This window comes from Dermacentor andersoni, chromosome 1, assembly GCF_023375885.2.
Source record: "Dermacentor andersoni chromosome 1, qqDerAnde1_hic_scaffold, whole genome shotgun sequence".
Taxonomy (NCBI): domain Eukaryota; kingdom Metazoa; phylum Arthropoda; class Arachnida; order Ixodida; family Ixodidae; genus Dermacentor; species Dermacentor andersoni.
The window spans coordinates 165,845,393-165,861,353 of NC_092814.1; the positions used below are offsets into that span (position 1 = coordinate 165,845,393).

General features: G+C 46.2%; 2 protein-coding genes across 15 annotated transcripts in view; one reads left to right on the forward strand and one right to left on the reverse strand.

Moving 5' to 3' along the window:
* Nucleotides 1-15,961, reverse strand: part of LOC126547062 (uncharacterized) — a 273,332-nt gene that overhangs the window by 175,956 nt on the left and 81,415 nt on the right. The window lies entirely within an intron of this gene.
* On the forward strand, nt 12,583-13,614 carry LOC140215460 (tigger transposable element-derived protein 6-like). The gene has a single exon (XM_072286004.1). It carries the CDS (start codon nt 12,616-12,618, stop codon nt 13,612-13,614), a length of 999 nt encoding a protein of 332 aa, XP_072142105.1. The 5' UTR covers nt 12,583-12,615.

Below are 15,961 nucleotides of genomic sequence, written 5' to 3' on the forward strand. Positions count from 1 at the left end.
AATAGTCAATGTACATTATTTGCATAATTCTAATGCATACTTCTTTTCAAATAAAAGGTGCGTTCAAAGTTGCATACACGATAGAATCATAACTAATTCTACTCAAAAACAAAAAATGAAACTGATTCTTACTAAAAAAAAAAATCCCTCCCTGCAAGGTAGCTAGCCAAAGTGCAATCAAACGGGTTCTCTGAAGAAAGTGACGCTCAGAGACGTCGCAAGGTGGGTCCATGGTGCATGGAATGCCCTCCTGCAGACAATGGTTGCGCAAGCTTCCAGAAGTGTGGCATTTCTAATGCATTAAATGGAACTGAAGATGACTTTCTGCGGTCGGTAGACAGTGAAAAGAATGTGTCGTCAGACTCCGATAGCCACTAGCAGCTAAGATTCAGCTGTGTGCGTTTCAACCCGCTACACGGCGACTCAGGATTCGTCACTTGATGTGCGTGGTAGAAAATGCACCAAGTTATCTTTGGTATTAGGCCAGCAATATAACTGCGTGTTACAATTGGTGGCACGGTAGAATCATGAAAATACAGTATTTGGTGCCCTGTGCTTTGCTGCACACAGCCTTGCTCTCAATACAAGGGTCGTCCAGGCCTACAGAGAATGCAAAATGCAAGAATGGCTCCAGCAGCAGCGCACATGGAAAGGGAGAGAGCAGAAGTTTGTTGGAGTACGTATGAAGATTGGGCCAAGCAGCCACAGAAAGGCCTGCAGATTTTACTGAAATCAGTCAATGATCAATTCACCTGACATGGAGGGGGGGGGGGGGTCACAAAAACAAGCAAATAATCAGGCAGTTTGGAAAAAGAATTTTCAAGAGATAAATCAATTTTGTTTTAAAATGCCAGCGGTACAAAAATTTGCTTAAAGACTTTTGCCAAGTGTTGTGACTCACTGAAGTATCAACAAGAAATTTCATGCTCGATATTGTGATGGCATTTCACATTCACACATCACCCTACTTGAAGCAAACCACAGCATAGTTGCAAAGCATGCAGATATGTGCATGCGACATTGAGTGCTTGACGCTGGTGGTTTAGGCTGTTTTGCAAAAATTCAAATTGGAACTTACTGCCAACACACGAGCTTGCCCTGTTCCATTCAGAAGGCCCACAAGATTAATTGATAGGCACGCCGTCGCTGGCAGGTTGCCGTCTACTTGAATGTCATTGCTACAACAGCCAGCCAAACACATGCGCACGATCTGACACCCGATCATCAAAGAGCCATCCATCAATTCAAACGTAATAGTAGCGGCAAGCTTCCAGGGATGGCATGCTGCATGGCATCAGACTGGCCAAAGGCAAATTTTGTCATGGTCCTCAGCAGCTGTTAGCCTAATCAAAGCAACTTCTTCAGATGTCAGTGGCTGAAGATACGATTTGGTACTGAGTCAGTGCAGGTCTATTGGCAGCGGCTGTATGGCACTTGGAAAGCAAAAATGCTGCCTCGTAAACAAAAGCAGGGGTAAAAGCAACAAACTAAATTGCATGAATAAACTGCTCATGTTCACCATCTCTGCAACACCACAGCGCAAAAGAGCATACAACTACATATAGAAAATTTTGGTTGTCATCACTGGTTCTGTGGAGAAAGTGGCAGTCTTGGAAGGAAGACCAAATGATCAAGTCCCAAAAGGCAGCCAGCAATTTAATGCAAATCACCATTCATAAAGGAAGAAAAATCACTGTGCATAACTATTGTTGAAAAATTATGCAGATCCGATGCACTGTGGTAATGATGTAAGCGAAGCTTTCTGTGCTGGTTGTTTTATTTGACGATAATTAGCAGTGATGTTGACGGCAAAAGCTTAATTTCTTCAACATTTAGTCTAACACAAGACTGGTGAGTTGATATTAAACGTTGCCTTGGGTGCACCACTGCTGTTTGTCTGCGTAGTACACAGAACACACATGGAGAAGTGTTTACTTGAGGCATTGTTGTGCGCCATATTTCATAACCTCCGAGAGGGTTGAGCATTGTCATTGCCTCACATGGCACATTGCATTGTGGCAGAAGTATTAAACTTGAATTGGATTATGGGGCTGTACGTGCCAAAACCACAATCGGATTACGAGGCACGCCATAGTGGCAGACTCCAGATTAATTTTGACACCGTGATGTTCTTTAATGAGTCCCAAAATCTGAGTGCACGTGCATTTTCTACTTTGCCCCCGTTGAAATGCAGCTGCTACGGTCAGGATCAAATCCGCGACCTCTAGCAATGCCATAGCTGCAAAGCTACTACGGTGGGCACGGAAGTGTTGATTTGACGGTCAACCGCTTCCGTAGTGTCCCCTGCGGTGCGCTTTAATTAATGCAGCTCTGCTTCTGCACACCCTGTGTAATTTGTCCGCTTGATATATGTGCATGGTGTTTACTTTTCAGAAACAGCAGGAACGTACAGTACATTGAACTTAAGCTTATCCAGCTCCCCCGCAACCACTGTCGTAAGGTGGTAGGGTTTCCTAGCTTCTCATGGCACTCTCCCCCCCACCCCACCCTCCTCTCTACAGTTCTATCTATGTAGGGAAGTGCTGCAGTTTCTGCAATGCTTTTGAGGGGGGTCACGGATAATTACAGCTGTCAAGAGACTAATGTGGCGATGCGCAGGGAGCTCCAGAGGGCATTGTGCACATTTGATACGGTGGAATCCAAACAAGGTTAATGATTCTGGGAAAAAAGAAAAAACTTGCATTATGTTCGAATAAATGTGGTAGTATTCAAGACAACATGACCAACATTTCTTCAACTTCAGAAGACAACAAAAGTGCTTGATCTGATGCACAAAGTAGCCATTCTATTAGAAAAAAAAAAGTATTTTACAGGTCTTTGTATAAGAGCTGGGCTGTGATCAGTATAGTAGTTCAGTGTCTTCTTTAATTTAAGTAGGCAATTGACAACTGGGTGTAATCTTGTTATGCAATGTGAGTAGACTCCTGAGTTTAGCTAAAGTCCATCTCGTAAGTCGTCTGCAGCGCTGCCGAAGGTATGAAGCGCACCCAGGCGACAACTTGTACAGTGGAATATAGTTCCAGGCCTAACTGTTTGATTATAAGCAGGAATAGAGATTTTTGTTTTTGCTTGGTACACGATACGTTACTGCGATACAGGACATGTTAGGACCTTTGCACATGCACGTCGTATATAGCGATTTCTGCAGCCGCTGAGCAGACGACATGGCGCGGATTAACACATCTCAAGGGGCATTTGGCCTTCCTATTGGCTAAGGAGTCCTGCAACTTCCACAGTGCTACAAACGACTTGCAAGGTGGAGCGTAGTTTTCTGGCACAAAATTCGTAAGATTAAAAGTTCGGGAAAATTTTCTAATATTTAATTTTCGATTGAAAAGTTCCCCTTTCATATTCTCACACCCTTATATCTTTCTCTTTTTATCAACTATTGAACCTTCTTAGGTCCTGCACAAAACACATAAGTCAATATTTCATCCAGAAACTGAATGAACCTGGTCGTTTGGCTTGACCACCTACCTATACCTACCATCGCTCAACTCATGTGGCAAAAATGACAGCGTAGAGGGTGTGTTGTAGCATTCCATGTGCAGCAATTCATGTGGATGATGTTGATGCTTTGCAAGATGGTACGCGATATGGGACATTTATAACACCACGCATGGTAGCATCCAAAACTGTTTGTGCATTGAACACACCCAGCATGAGATGGCTAGTTACCGTATTTATTCAAATCTCGGCCGATAGTTTCTTTTTTTCAAACAATTCTATTCCAAACTCTAGGGTTGGCTTAGATTCGAGGATTTTAAAAAATGCGGCAGTTTTTCATTGAAACTGCTAAACATGGTGCATAGCTAGCGCCATCTAGAAAAGTCAGTATCGCAGCGGCTACTAGCGGTGCCAGTAGCCAACCATACACAAGCGAGGTTGCCATTTTGACCTGTGTGGTGTTGGCCGTATCGGTGTGTGGCGTAGTGTTATCGCGATGGCAGCAAGCAGGAGATGCCACTACAGTGCCGCTTTCAAGCGAAAACTTGTGATAGCCGCAGAGGCATTGTCGAACCTTCAAGCCGGGCGGGACTTCGGCGTGGACGAGAAAAATGTCCGTCGTTGGAGAGGACAACTGGTTGACTGACGAAGACCACAGGCTAACAGCGACGGGCCGCATCAAACGTGCATCGCTATCGCAGCTGGCGGGCTGGGTAGCTGCAGCGTGGGACGACATCACAGGTACTTTGATCGTGCGCGCCTTTAAAAAGTGCAGCATATCTAATGTGCTTGACGGTACCGAAGATAATGCACTGTTTGAAGGTGACAGTGACAAGGAACACAGCGATGAGTATAGCAGCGACGACGACGTTGAATGAGCTCTGCATGTTCAGATTCAATAAATGCTGTTTGCATATTGTGAACACTGTCCTCACTTTTTTTGTTCGGTCTACATTCGAGGTAATATATATATATTTGTTGGTTTCGGACTTTAGGGGATCGGCTTAGAATCGGGGCCGGCCTAGATTCAAGTAAATACGGTGTTTCTTTCAGGGACAAATGGTTCATTATATTCACTGGCCGTAAAGAACAAGGTAATAGACCCATATATTCCTAGAGAGCCTTGAGTGTGAAGTTTGGTTCGTTATATCTAAAGTGTGTGTCAAAATGTTCTAATACAATTTTAGATAGAATAATAATATACAGATGTATTTATTAGCAAGTTTCTTGAGTAAAATGTTGGAAAATTGAAAGTATGTTGCCAACAGAAACAGATTAGTGAGCCATTACAGTAAAAGCTTGTTTATTTTACCCTCGTTAATTAGAAAAATTGAGCAATTTACATGGTCTGGTCTCACCAACCTGTGAATTATTACAGAGCACCAATTGCCCATTAACTAAGAGGCATTTGGCCCTGTGCCAGTTCTCACTGTGTACTTTATCATCAAGCAATAAGCTCAGGAGAACTGGTAGTGCTACGAAAAAAAAAAAAAAAAAAGGAAGAAGGAGTGAGGCAAAAAGTGCACTAGCGCCTAACTAAAACAAAGTAACGGTGTACCGATTGCCCTGACTTGCTTGAAGAACTGTGGAATCACACTAATTTTCTCCCAGCAGTTTGTGACATGCATGCAGGACTCCTGCAGCACAGACCATGTGGCAAGTCTCTTTTAGTTTCTCTCTCTCTCTTTTTTTTTTAATTTTGAGAAGTTATCGCAAGCAATACAAGAGACTTGAAGAGACACAAAGTGGTCGTGTTTTACTTGCGGTAAAACTTTCCAAAATCATAAATCACCACTGGCCTACACGCACACTCTGCTATGACTCTTCTAGTATTCTTTTACTCCAGTGTGAGACATCACACAACTCACTGTTGTCAACATACTGCTTTGGAAGAACATAACGCCACCCTGAATGTAATGCGGGGTGTGAATGTTCGAGAAGGCACCTTCGATTGCTTGAAAAAGAAAACAAAAAAAAAAAAAAAACCAATGATTATAACCCCAACTAAGCATGTGTAATGCACCTGTACTCACATTAAAAACAGTGCATTTCAGCATAGTGAGATGCATGCAGGCATTAAAGCAGTCCCTATTGTGAATCACCCATAGCCCACGGGATTTGAACGAATACCGGGACACACTCAGGAGAGTGATGTGTTGCACTGCAGTGCCAGATTAGCATGCAGGGGGTACCTGGCTTGTTTGTAAAGCGAGGTAATGTGGACAAGCATTGCTGTAGTGCAGGGGTTCTCAAACTTTCCGGCTTTGGAGAACCCCATCAGCTTTCCCAGAGTGCTGCAGAACCGCTCCCCTCTCCCTACCGATTCGCTTATACAAACAATCATTACAAGGGATCATTAAAGTATAGCGAGAAAGGCGTCTTGTTGCACACTCAATATTGCGAGCGCTTAAGTACTGGCTTGTCTAGAGGTAAAGAGGTAAGGGGGGGGGGGGGAAGGCTCCATCCCTTCTGGGTCTGCCAAACCAGAGTAGCACCACTAGTGCATCTACGTGTGGCCTGTTCCCAGTGTGTTATCTTTAATCTCAAGGGCCATCAATCTTGATAAGGAAATCACAATAACATTTAAACAAGCTATTTCTTCCTGCGCCACTCCACACAGCATAATGCAGCACATGCCGCCTTTACAGCTACCGCTCTAGGGCCCACACACCATAAACGGTGTGTTCACACAAAGTGTTGGTTGCATGAAAGCTTATTGTATTCTAATCGTTTAACTCCAAATGACTTCCGGAAAAATCTACAAAATTTCTCAAATTCTTTTATGTAGTCAATGTTCTCTATGTCATTCTGATTCTGAAAATATAGCATCTCATTGGTTTCTGGTTAGAGTTAGCACAAAAAATCAAAGAACAGCTGCTCTTTAGGGCAGCAATCTCTCAATGCCAACCGTAACTCGTCTTTGGCAGTGGGACCAGCACATCGGGCTGCACAAGTGTGACTCTTCATTGGTAATACTGGTACAACCTGCAATGACAAGTACAGCTAAGGATTGGGGTTTAAAGGGTTAATGCATTAGCATTCTTAGGGTAGTTCATGCACTTTCTGGAGGCTGCATATGTTTGTATCTAATCATGTTCCCACCAAAATGGGTCACGAGTAGTCCGTGGTCAAATAGGTAGTGCATCGAGTTGCTGTGCTGAAAACACAGGGTTTGAAATCAACCGTCGGATCAACTTGGGTGGCTGAGTATGTGGCAACCTGTACATATGCACATATGTGCCGCTCTTCAATGAACTGCTTTCACGCCAACACAGGTCACCATAAACTTGACTGTGTAGGTACCACTGTTCGAAGAAACTCTCCGACGTAGACTTGAAGCATTGGGTACGTGCCATTCAGTCTCTGCTGGTCTTCAATGAGCCTCTTTGATACCAACTTGGGTCACTTGGCATGTATGAGTAGATGTGTGCCACTGTTCAATGGAGGTTTTTGACACCAACTTGAGCAACTAGGTAGGCGCCACTAGGAATGTGCTGCTCTACAATAACGAAAAAGATTCATAAATTTTTTTGCTGCTGAGTGGAATCACGTCACAAGGTTCCTCAAGGACAGCAACCCAACACATTAGTAGGCTGAACCACAGATGCACTGGGTATGTGCTGCTTTTCAATGAACGCCTTTCACGAGAATACTCTAGTGAATTCAACATTCATGAATGCATGAATGACCTACACCATGAACACTTTTCAGCATTTGCAGGCACCGGCGTGCCACACTTCTCATCTAGGAGGCTCTGCACAGACTTATCTGCAGTGCCACTAGACGGTGAAGTGCGAGAGGAACCCAGTTGCCGCATGAAGTGTTTCTCAGCATTCACCACGCACAGGCGCACCATGCATTAAGAAGGTCACGCGCAGGCTTCGCAGCGGCACCAAGTGTTCTAAGGGGAGCGCAAAAGAGAAGTCTTGCTGCAGTATATGCCTCATTTTGACAGTGGAAATATCTTGTGGCAATAGAATGATTCAATGCTAAACGCATTACCATCAACAGTCATTGTGAAATGGGTTCTGAGGAATTTTTCGGGGAACGAATTTCACAAGTCACTCTTGCCGAAGAATAGTCTTCTATATACCCATCGCAACACTAAGCCTAAATGCTCGCATCAACCAGCCGCATTGGTGCCCCTTGAGTGAATCAACGCTTGTCTCAAAGTTTTAATTTCAGAATAGATGCAATGCAGTAGCAAAACAACCAGGGGGAGGGGGGGGGGGGCGGTATGCTGTACGTGTCCATCTAGTGGACATGCCCATTTTGTCTGCTGCAGAAGTGCTGACGGGCTGGGGATGCCGGTCTCCTGACATGTACCACAGCCACAGAAATCAGAACTTCAGCAGCAGACGAAACGGACATGCCCACTTTCAATCATATTTTAGTTCATCTCCCTTGTGCTATCGTACCTACTCTCTTTCATTGTGACAAGTTGCGCTCTCACTGTTTGCAAACACGTGCAGCTTGCAACCGAGTGGTTGGCTTCGCCAAAAAACTTAAGTCATCTGATAGCTGAACTTACCGTACTTATGCGCAAAATTCCGCTGTGATAGAAGCACCCCAAGTCGCCCAAAATCAGGCACACCTTTGGAAGTTACGATATTTACTGGAGTTGTTTTTTATTTTAAAAACAAATACGGTATTTCCTCGAATCTAACACACACTTTTCTTCCCGATAAAACGAGTCCAAAAATAGCGTGCGCGTTAGAATCGAGTACAACCCTATATCTGTGTTACCATATCGCCATCGCCATTTCAAAACGGCCACCTCATATGCGCTTCGAGCCTAGCTGCCATAGCTTCCTCCATGTGCTTTAGTATGTGTGCTTAGGTTAGTCCACAGTCCGTGTTCCTGTTTTCTGTGTTTGCTCTATCAGCATGGAAGTGCTGACTGCGAAGACACGCTGAGTGTTCATCACAATGCTGCAATCAAAAGGGAAGTGATCACGTGTGCAGAGATGGGCGGAAATTGGGCCGCATCACAGGCACTCGGAGTTTCTGAAACTTGCATGCAGGGACTGGCGCAAATAGAAGAGGCGTTCTACTCCGGCGGCTGCTGCCTAGGCACAGTCGTGCGGCCCCTACCCTGAAAGCGATCTGCAATGGAGACAGTGTAAGCCTCTAGGTGCACTGCGCTCTGTTCTACCGTATTTACTCGCATAATGATCGCACTTTCTTGTAAAAAAATTTACGTATCAAAAAATTCTAACGTATCAGTGTAAACGTAGCTACTACCGTTGTCGCTCGCGATTTGTTGTGTGCCAAGAAGAATCGAAAGGTGCCTTTCTTTTTTTGTTGTTCTTGACCAAAACCATTATGAAGCCTACAAATAATAAAGCCAAGTTTGGTTGCACAGTCAAGTCCACTCATAATGGCCCCATTTAAGACGAACGCTCGCTTATCACGAACAAGTCCGGCATGACCGTCAAAATATACATTAGGGCTATGGCGCTCGGTCTCAACTACAACGAACGCCTGTGAGCCTAGTCGATCGGCTGCAGTGAACGCCTTCGTGTCGCGGACCACTTTCCACGTGGTGAGAGCCGCCGACCTTGTGCTGTGCATGCTCCGAGAATCGGCTTTCCTGCGGCATCTCGCTGGAGGCACGGAGGAGCGGCGATGCGGCAAGGGGATCGCCACGAATGCTGGCCCAGCACGCATGAGCCACGTGAACATGCAAGTCGAAGGGAAGCCCGAAAGTGACAGCTCATTCGCCACGGGACCCCACTCACCATCGTAGACGTCAGGGCAGCAGTGAAGTTTTCCACCAATTGACAACGTAACATGTGATCACGTGCTTTCGTATCCCCTCTTCTGTACCCCCCCCCCCCCCCCCTTGTTCCCGGAATGGCTCATTCATTTTGACAGCAGCATGGCGAAGAAAGCGCGCAAAGTTCTTTTGATTCTCGACAACTGTACCGCCCACCATGTCCAAGCTGTCTTAACGGCAGTTGAGCTGCTTTTTCTGCCGCCAAACGTAACATCAATAGCGCCACCGCTGGACATGGGCGTAATACGGCCATTTAACGGCCTACAGGCGCCCTGTTGTACAGCAGATGCTGATTGCAGTTGATTGCCCCGCTGCCAATGTGCCTTTGTAGGTCTCGCTGTACTCAGCGGTCGAAATGATCAAAGCGGCGTGGATGGAAGTGACACCCGAATGCATCCGGAATTGTTTCGACGCACCTGAAGCAGGCATTGAAGACACTCAACAAAGCCAGCCTGACGACGACTTGTGGCGACACGTTGTTGATGCTAACCTGGCCGGCTGCAATCTTGATAGGCAAGATTTTGTTGATGTAGACGACGCTGTTGAAGTTGCGGAGTCATTTCGCGACGAGACCGCCATCCGGGAAGTGCGGGCATCAAGCGACACCAAAGCATCGGACGACGACAGCGATTCATCGGAGCCAGCACCCGTAAGCGCGACCACAGCAATGAGCCATATTGAGGCACTTAGAAATCTTGTGTATTTTAGCCCTTTGATGGTCAATGACGTAAATATATGGTGCCACGAACAAGTCCGAAAATGGTCGATGCCGTATATTCACGGCACCGTCTATATGTTTAAAAAGCACGCCAATTTCCTAACTTTTTCTTTTCTGTCATGTGCTGCCACTATGTAGGGATACCGAGAATTTTTTTGGCGCGCCTCCCTCTCGCGATTTTCGTTGCGTGGTTTGTTTTAGCGCTAGTTTGCTCCCGCGCATCTATATACTACCGCTCGCGCAATGGCGTGCACAACCGTTTGGATTTTGTTTCGCGGGCGGTTTCGGCTTTTTGCACTTGCGAAACTGATGGCTATCTTGTTCCTAATTGCTCAAAGGGTGACCTCTTGTTTCTCGCTCGTTTAGTGCTCACAAGGGTAGGCATAGGAAGGATGCCGCCGTGCATGTGTTTCCGTTTCTTTTGTTTTTTTTAAGACTTACGAAAACTAATTACCCTAGCTGGTTGGCGATAAGATGAAGACTAGCGGAAGTTTGTCGCACGTATTGCTTTTTTTGATGGGCACACAACCTAACAGTTTCATTGAGTGCGCGCACCTACACAGTTCGATTACGCTATGGACGTACGTATTAGTGTAGGAGCAGGAACATTTGACGCTTGCGAAATATTCTCATGTGCGGATTTTCAAAGCCTCGAACTATGTGCATAAAAATGCATCAAATTTTTAATTCTGATAAGTTTATTTCCTTTTTATTGTTGTTATTCATGAATGAAGATAGCATATATACCAATGCAAAATATTTTTTTCTCACTTTACGGTCACCCTAGAAAAATTGCGGTAATTTTTTTCCGAAATAAATCCCTAAGAAGAATCGGAATCTGCAATAAAAAAAATCTACCCTCAAAAGGTTACGGCCTTGGGTGACAACACATCGCAGCTTTGAACAAGCTTCAAACTGCTGTCATTAGATGTGCTCTGAAGAGGCAGACAACAATCTCCAATTTTTTTTCTCTATAAATTTTTGTTTTGATTGATGTCAATTTTTGTGTGTGGCCCACATATCATGAACTTCTGGGTACAACGCATGAATTTCGCGTGAAGCTCAGGTTCGTTATAAGCGGGCTTAACTGTAGTTTCTTTTTCATGGAAGTGCGGAAAGTGATTAAAGAAACGAAATGGAGCACCTGCTTAAGAATGTTTGGTGCGTGCAGGCTGCTTGGTATGTCTTCAAGAGTTGTTTGCGTGGCATTCGACAGATGGTAAGCGCGATCATCAGTAGCTAGACGTGGCATACGACATATTGCTGCGACAAGTTCGGGGTGTGATCATTACACGGGAAAGAAAAAAAAATTGAGTTTTGACGACAAAATTCATGGGTGCAATCATTATACGAGTGTGATCATTACGCAAGTAAATACGGTAGTCACTTATTTCACATTGATGCAAGAGGCCGCACAAAGGTCAATTCGCTCGCTCCTGCTACTGCACTTTCTCACTAAAACGTTCTGATAAAACGTTTTCGCGGTCATTGAGTGAGACGTGTTCATATTTGTGCGCACGTGACACCATGATTGTTAAGTTAGTAAGCGAATCTTTAAAAGTTTATACGGCCAATAAAACTACTATCTTTACTTTTCGTATACAGTCGAATCCCGCTACAACGAACGCCGCTTCAACGAAATGTCCGGTTCAACGAATAATTCTCAGTTCCCCGTCAGCTGCCCATAGGAGTCAATGCATAAATATCCTCACCACAACGAACACTTTTTCTTATGCCGTTCCGCTTTAACGAAATCTGACGAAGTAATTCCAGGCTCGAAATTTAATTTGCCACGCAGGAAACGCAATTTCGAACATTTTGCACATAAAAAAGCGTCTGCAAATTTATCATCACGTGTTGGCACCACAAGAAACTGCCGCTGATGACCGAGCATGGGGGCCGCCATTGCTCGATGGCGACGGCGATGAGACTGGCCTACCTTTGGGATTGGCTTGAAACTTTTTAGCCGCAGACAATCCAAAGCTGACGCTCAGTCGTCTCGTCGGTCCATGCTGCATCTCGGCGCCGTCGGTGCGTAGTTAGTGCTGTTCGTGTTGTGCACATGTTGCGGTGTTCGATTTGATCAGAGAAGCCGTTCTGTTTTAGCGTGCTTTCCGACATGGCGCCGCCATGTCGAAAGTTTTTATTCCTGGAGGATAAAGCTCGGATCCTGGCCGAAGTCGCAACTGGAGAGAAGAAAGGCGACGATGCGAAGAAGTTTGGGATTTCTCCTAGTTCGCTGTCCACCATCTTGAAGTCAAAAGAAGCAATAGCGCAAGCTCTTGCTTCAGGCACATCAGCCCAGTGGAAGAAGCTGACGCCGTCGGCGCACGAAGACCTCGACAAGGCCATGTACACGTGGTTTGTCGAGACGAGGGCGAAAAACATACCCATCAGTGGAACCGCCTTGCAGCAGAAGGCCCTGAATTACGCTTGCCTGCTGGGAATTGACGATTTCAAGGCGAGCACAGGCTGGCTCAGCAGATTCAAGGCCCGCCATGACTTTGTCGGCAAGACGCTCTCTGGCGAGTCAGCATTGGCAGACACAGGCAGCGCATCCGCCTGAATCTCCACAAACGTTTCGGTGTTGTTGAAAGACTATGCGAAGTGTGACATTTACAACACTGACGAGACAGGCCTGTTTTACGAGATGCTGCCGTCAAAAACCCTCGAAATGAAAGGTCAGCGTTGCCACGGTGGGAAACACAGTGAGAAGCGCGTGACCGTGCTGCTGTGCGCCAACGCGGACGGATCCGACAAGCGCCCACCGCTAGTCATTGGGAAGAGTGCAAGGCCTCATTGCTTTAAAGGTAATAGGAGCCTTCCCGTAAAATATGTCGCCAACAGCCGCTCCTGGATGACACGGGCCATTTTCTCCGAGTGGGTCGCGTCATTTGACTGCGACATGAGGAGGCAGGGCCGGCGGGTGCGCTTATTGCTGGACAATTGCTCCGCCCATCATATTCTGGATGTGGAGCTCACAAATGTGGAGCTGAAGTACTTTCCGCCGAACTGCACTTCAATCATACAGCCACTTGACCAAGGTGTCATTAGAAGTCTGAAGTGCGCCTACCGCCAGCGAGTGATGCAGCGTCTCCTATTGAACGTGGAGACCGGTCGCGACACGAAGTTAGGCCTGTACATGGCGCTGCAGATGATGGCTGCTGCGTGGGCTGCAACTGGACGGCCAGTTATCTCGAACTGTTTCACGCACGCTGGCTTCAAGCTCAGAGATCCAGACACCGACTCCGCTGAGGATGCTGCTGACTGCAACGGAGCAGTGCATCCGCCAGCAGACGTAATTGCGTCCTGGGCGGCCCTTCAAGGTGCCGGAAGTGTGCCATCCAGTGTCGAGCTGGACGACTTCATCGACACTGACATCAATGTGATCGCCCGGGAGGAATTGAGCGATGAGGACATCATAAAAAGTGTCCGCGACGACGGGGGGCAGTCGGATGACGACGAAGTGCCAGACCTGCACCCACCGGCCACATCTCGCGTACTGGATGCGTTCGATGTCATCAGAAACAGCGTAGCTGTGCATGATGACGACGTCGCGATGCAGCTACTCGCCGAATGCGAAAATCGCGTCATGATGCTCCTAGGAAAAAAAGGGAAGCAGTCGACACTGTTTGACTTCTGGAAATAAAAGTTTGTTTGTGGTTTACCAGTTCAGGTTAGCCATATTTTTGTGAATTTCATAACAACGAAATTTTCGCTTCTACGAATTTTTTTTCGTGCACCGTCAATTTCATTGTAGCGGGACTCGACTGTAGCTGTCTACTAATTTGCTACTGCAATCGATGTTTCACCTTTCACGCGAAATTCCAACTTTTTTTATTTATGGCAACTTTAGTGCATTGGGAGTAAATCTGTTTTTCCAAATGAGAGAAACTCATATTTCTGTACGAATTAATGCAGTGCACGATATTGTAAAGGACCTTTCTTATTTTAGGTCACAGCAAACGGGTGTGCGTTACAATCGAGGGCGCGTTAAAATCGAGTAAATAATACGGTACTCAATTTTTAAATTCTGTTGTTATTAGAGTTGTGTTCGCAACCAGTATATTTATGTCTCGATCCAATCGAAAGACACGTTGACTAAAGCGAAAACTTGTCATTTGGTACATGGTATGTTATAACCGAATCGATATCATTTTCGCTGTGCTAGTGAGTGGTGGTACAGTTATGGTCTAGTTACGGTGCTGCACTACCTTTCATTAATTAATTTTGACCACCTGGGATTCTTTAATGTGCACCTAAATTCAAGTACACTGGCCATTTTGCATTTTGCCCCCATCGAAATATGGCCGCCATGGCCGGGTTTTGATCCCGTAATCGTGCTTTGCAGTACAACATAGCCACTAAGCAACCACTGCAGGTGAGGAATTAAAAAAGCGAAAGAATTCATATGTGAAGTTACAGCTTCGAACTTTCATAACTTTGGATAGAATAGGTGTAGAAACATCAAACAATGCTTATTGTACTCCTTAAGTATTCATGGAGTACTACCGTGAGCAATATGAGCGGGAACACGTGAACACGTGGCAAATAGCCTCGAACCCGACGTGAGGCGATTCGCGGCGGCCGCTGTCGGAAACAAAATGGAAAGGGCGCCACGGTTCCGCGAACTGTTTTGCACTCCCGCCTCGCTGGTGTTGCTACGAAAAAGCACCTGATTGCGTGTCACCGGCCGCTAGCAATGATATGAGTTCGTATCAGCGTGCGCAGCCACATCCAATGACCCATCAGGCTACGTAACTACTGAGGGATCAGCCGTGAAGTAACCTGTTGTGATACACAGGATTTGCTTATATCTAGGTGATGTTGGCGGAGCATTGATACGCCTGTTTTATTATTTTATTTCGAAGAATATTTTTTTGTGTGTGGAAGTAGACCACGGCTGTCCGTGCCTAGCAGTCACCTGTGTTTCAGCGCCTAACGATGTCGCGAGTGCCTTTGCATAAGCGGGAAGAAGTCGTCGAATTGTCAAAGAAACGTTACACGAAGCGCAACATTGCTGCCTTGACAGCCTGCCACTTGAAGACCGTCAACAGGATAGTCCAAGCATACCAAGATGAAGGACGCATTAAGGATGCGTCGCACAAGAGGCGACCCCTCGCCACGTCGATGAACCAAGACCTACAAATTGTTGCTGCAGTCAATGAGAAGCCATTTTAAAAGGGCGAAGGACGTGTGCAGTACTCTCGACTTGGCACATGTAAGTGACAGCACGGTACGGTGAAGGTTAAGGGAAGTGGCACTCCTAAGTTGCATCGCCGCTCAGAAGCCCCTTCTCACTGCTGCCAACAAAACTGCTGGCCTGAAGTTCGCTGTCGATCACTGCAGCCGGAGGGTGGCAGATTGGAAATATGTCATTTTCTCCGACGAATCTACTTTCTCGAGCCGCTCGAGCCACTGGGACCAGCAGAAAAGAATGTGGCGCATGGAGAACACACGTTGCTGTCCGCAGAACATCAAGGAGGTGGCCGCAAGTGGACGCACGTCAGTAAACGTGTGGACGGCTATTTCGCGTGACGGCCTAATTTCCCTTGTAAGAATCTCTGGGATATTTACGAATGCTGTGTATTGCACATTGCTGGAGCACGAGGTGATCCCATATGCTTTGAATGGCCAACACCCGCATGGGTACTATCTATTCCAACAGGACTTGTCTCCTGCGCACGCAGCCAAGTTCGTGACACGTCTTTTAGATGAACGAGGGGTAATGCGCCTTGAGTGGTGCGCGAAGAGTGCGGACATGAACATAATAGAGCATGTTTGGGCACGTATGAAGGCTAACCTTTCCACGCTCTCCTTGGACTTGGTGACCGCAGATGGCCTGTCGGAAGCTATGCACGAGGAGTGGAAACGTCTCAAGATGACACAGCTTTCGTCGAGGCTCTCTACGGGTCTCTGTCAGAAAGAATGGAGGCTGTCATTGAAGCCGGCGGAGCCATGACCCGTTCGTTATTAGCCCACCAAACGCGCAAGAA

Excerpts from the sequence above, each read along its gene's own strand:
- LOC140215460 (XM_072286004.1), top strand. The coding sequence starts at position 12,616 with ATGCTGCCGTCAAAAACCCTCGAAATGAAAGGTCAGCGTTGCCACGGT.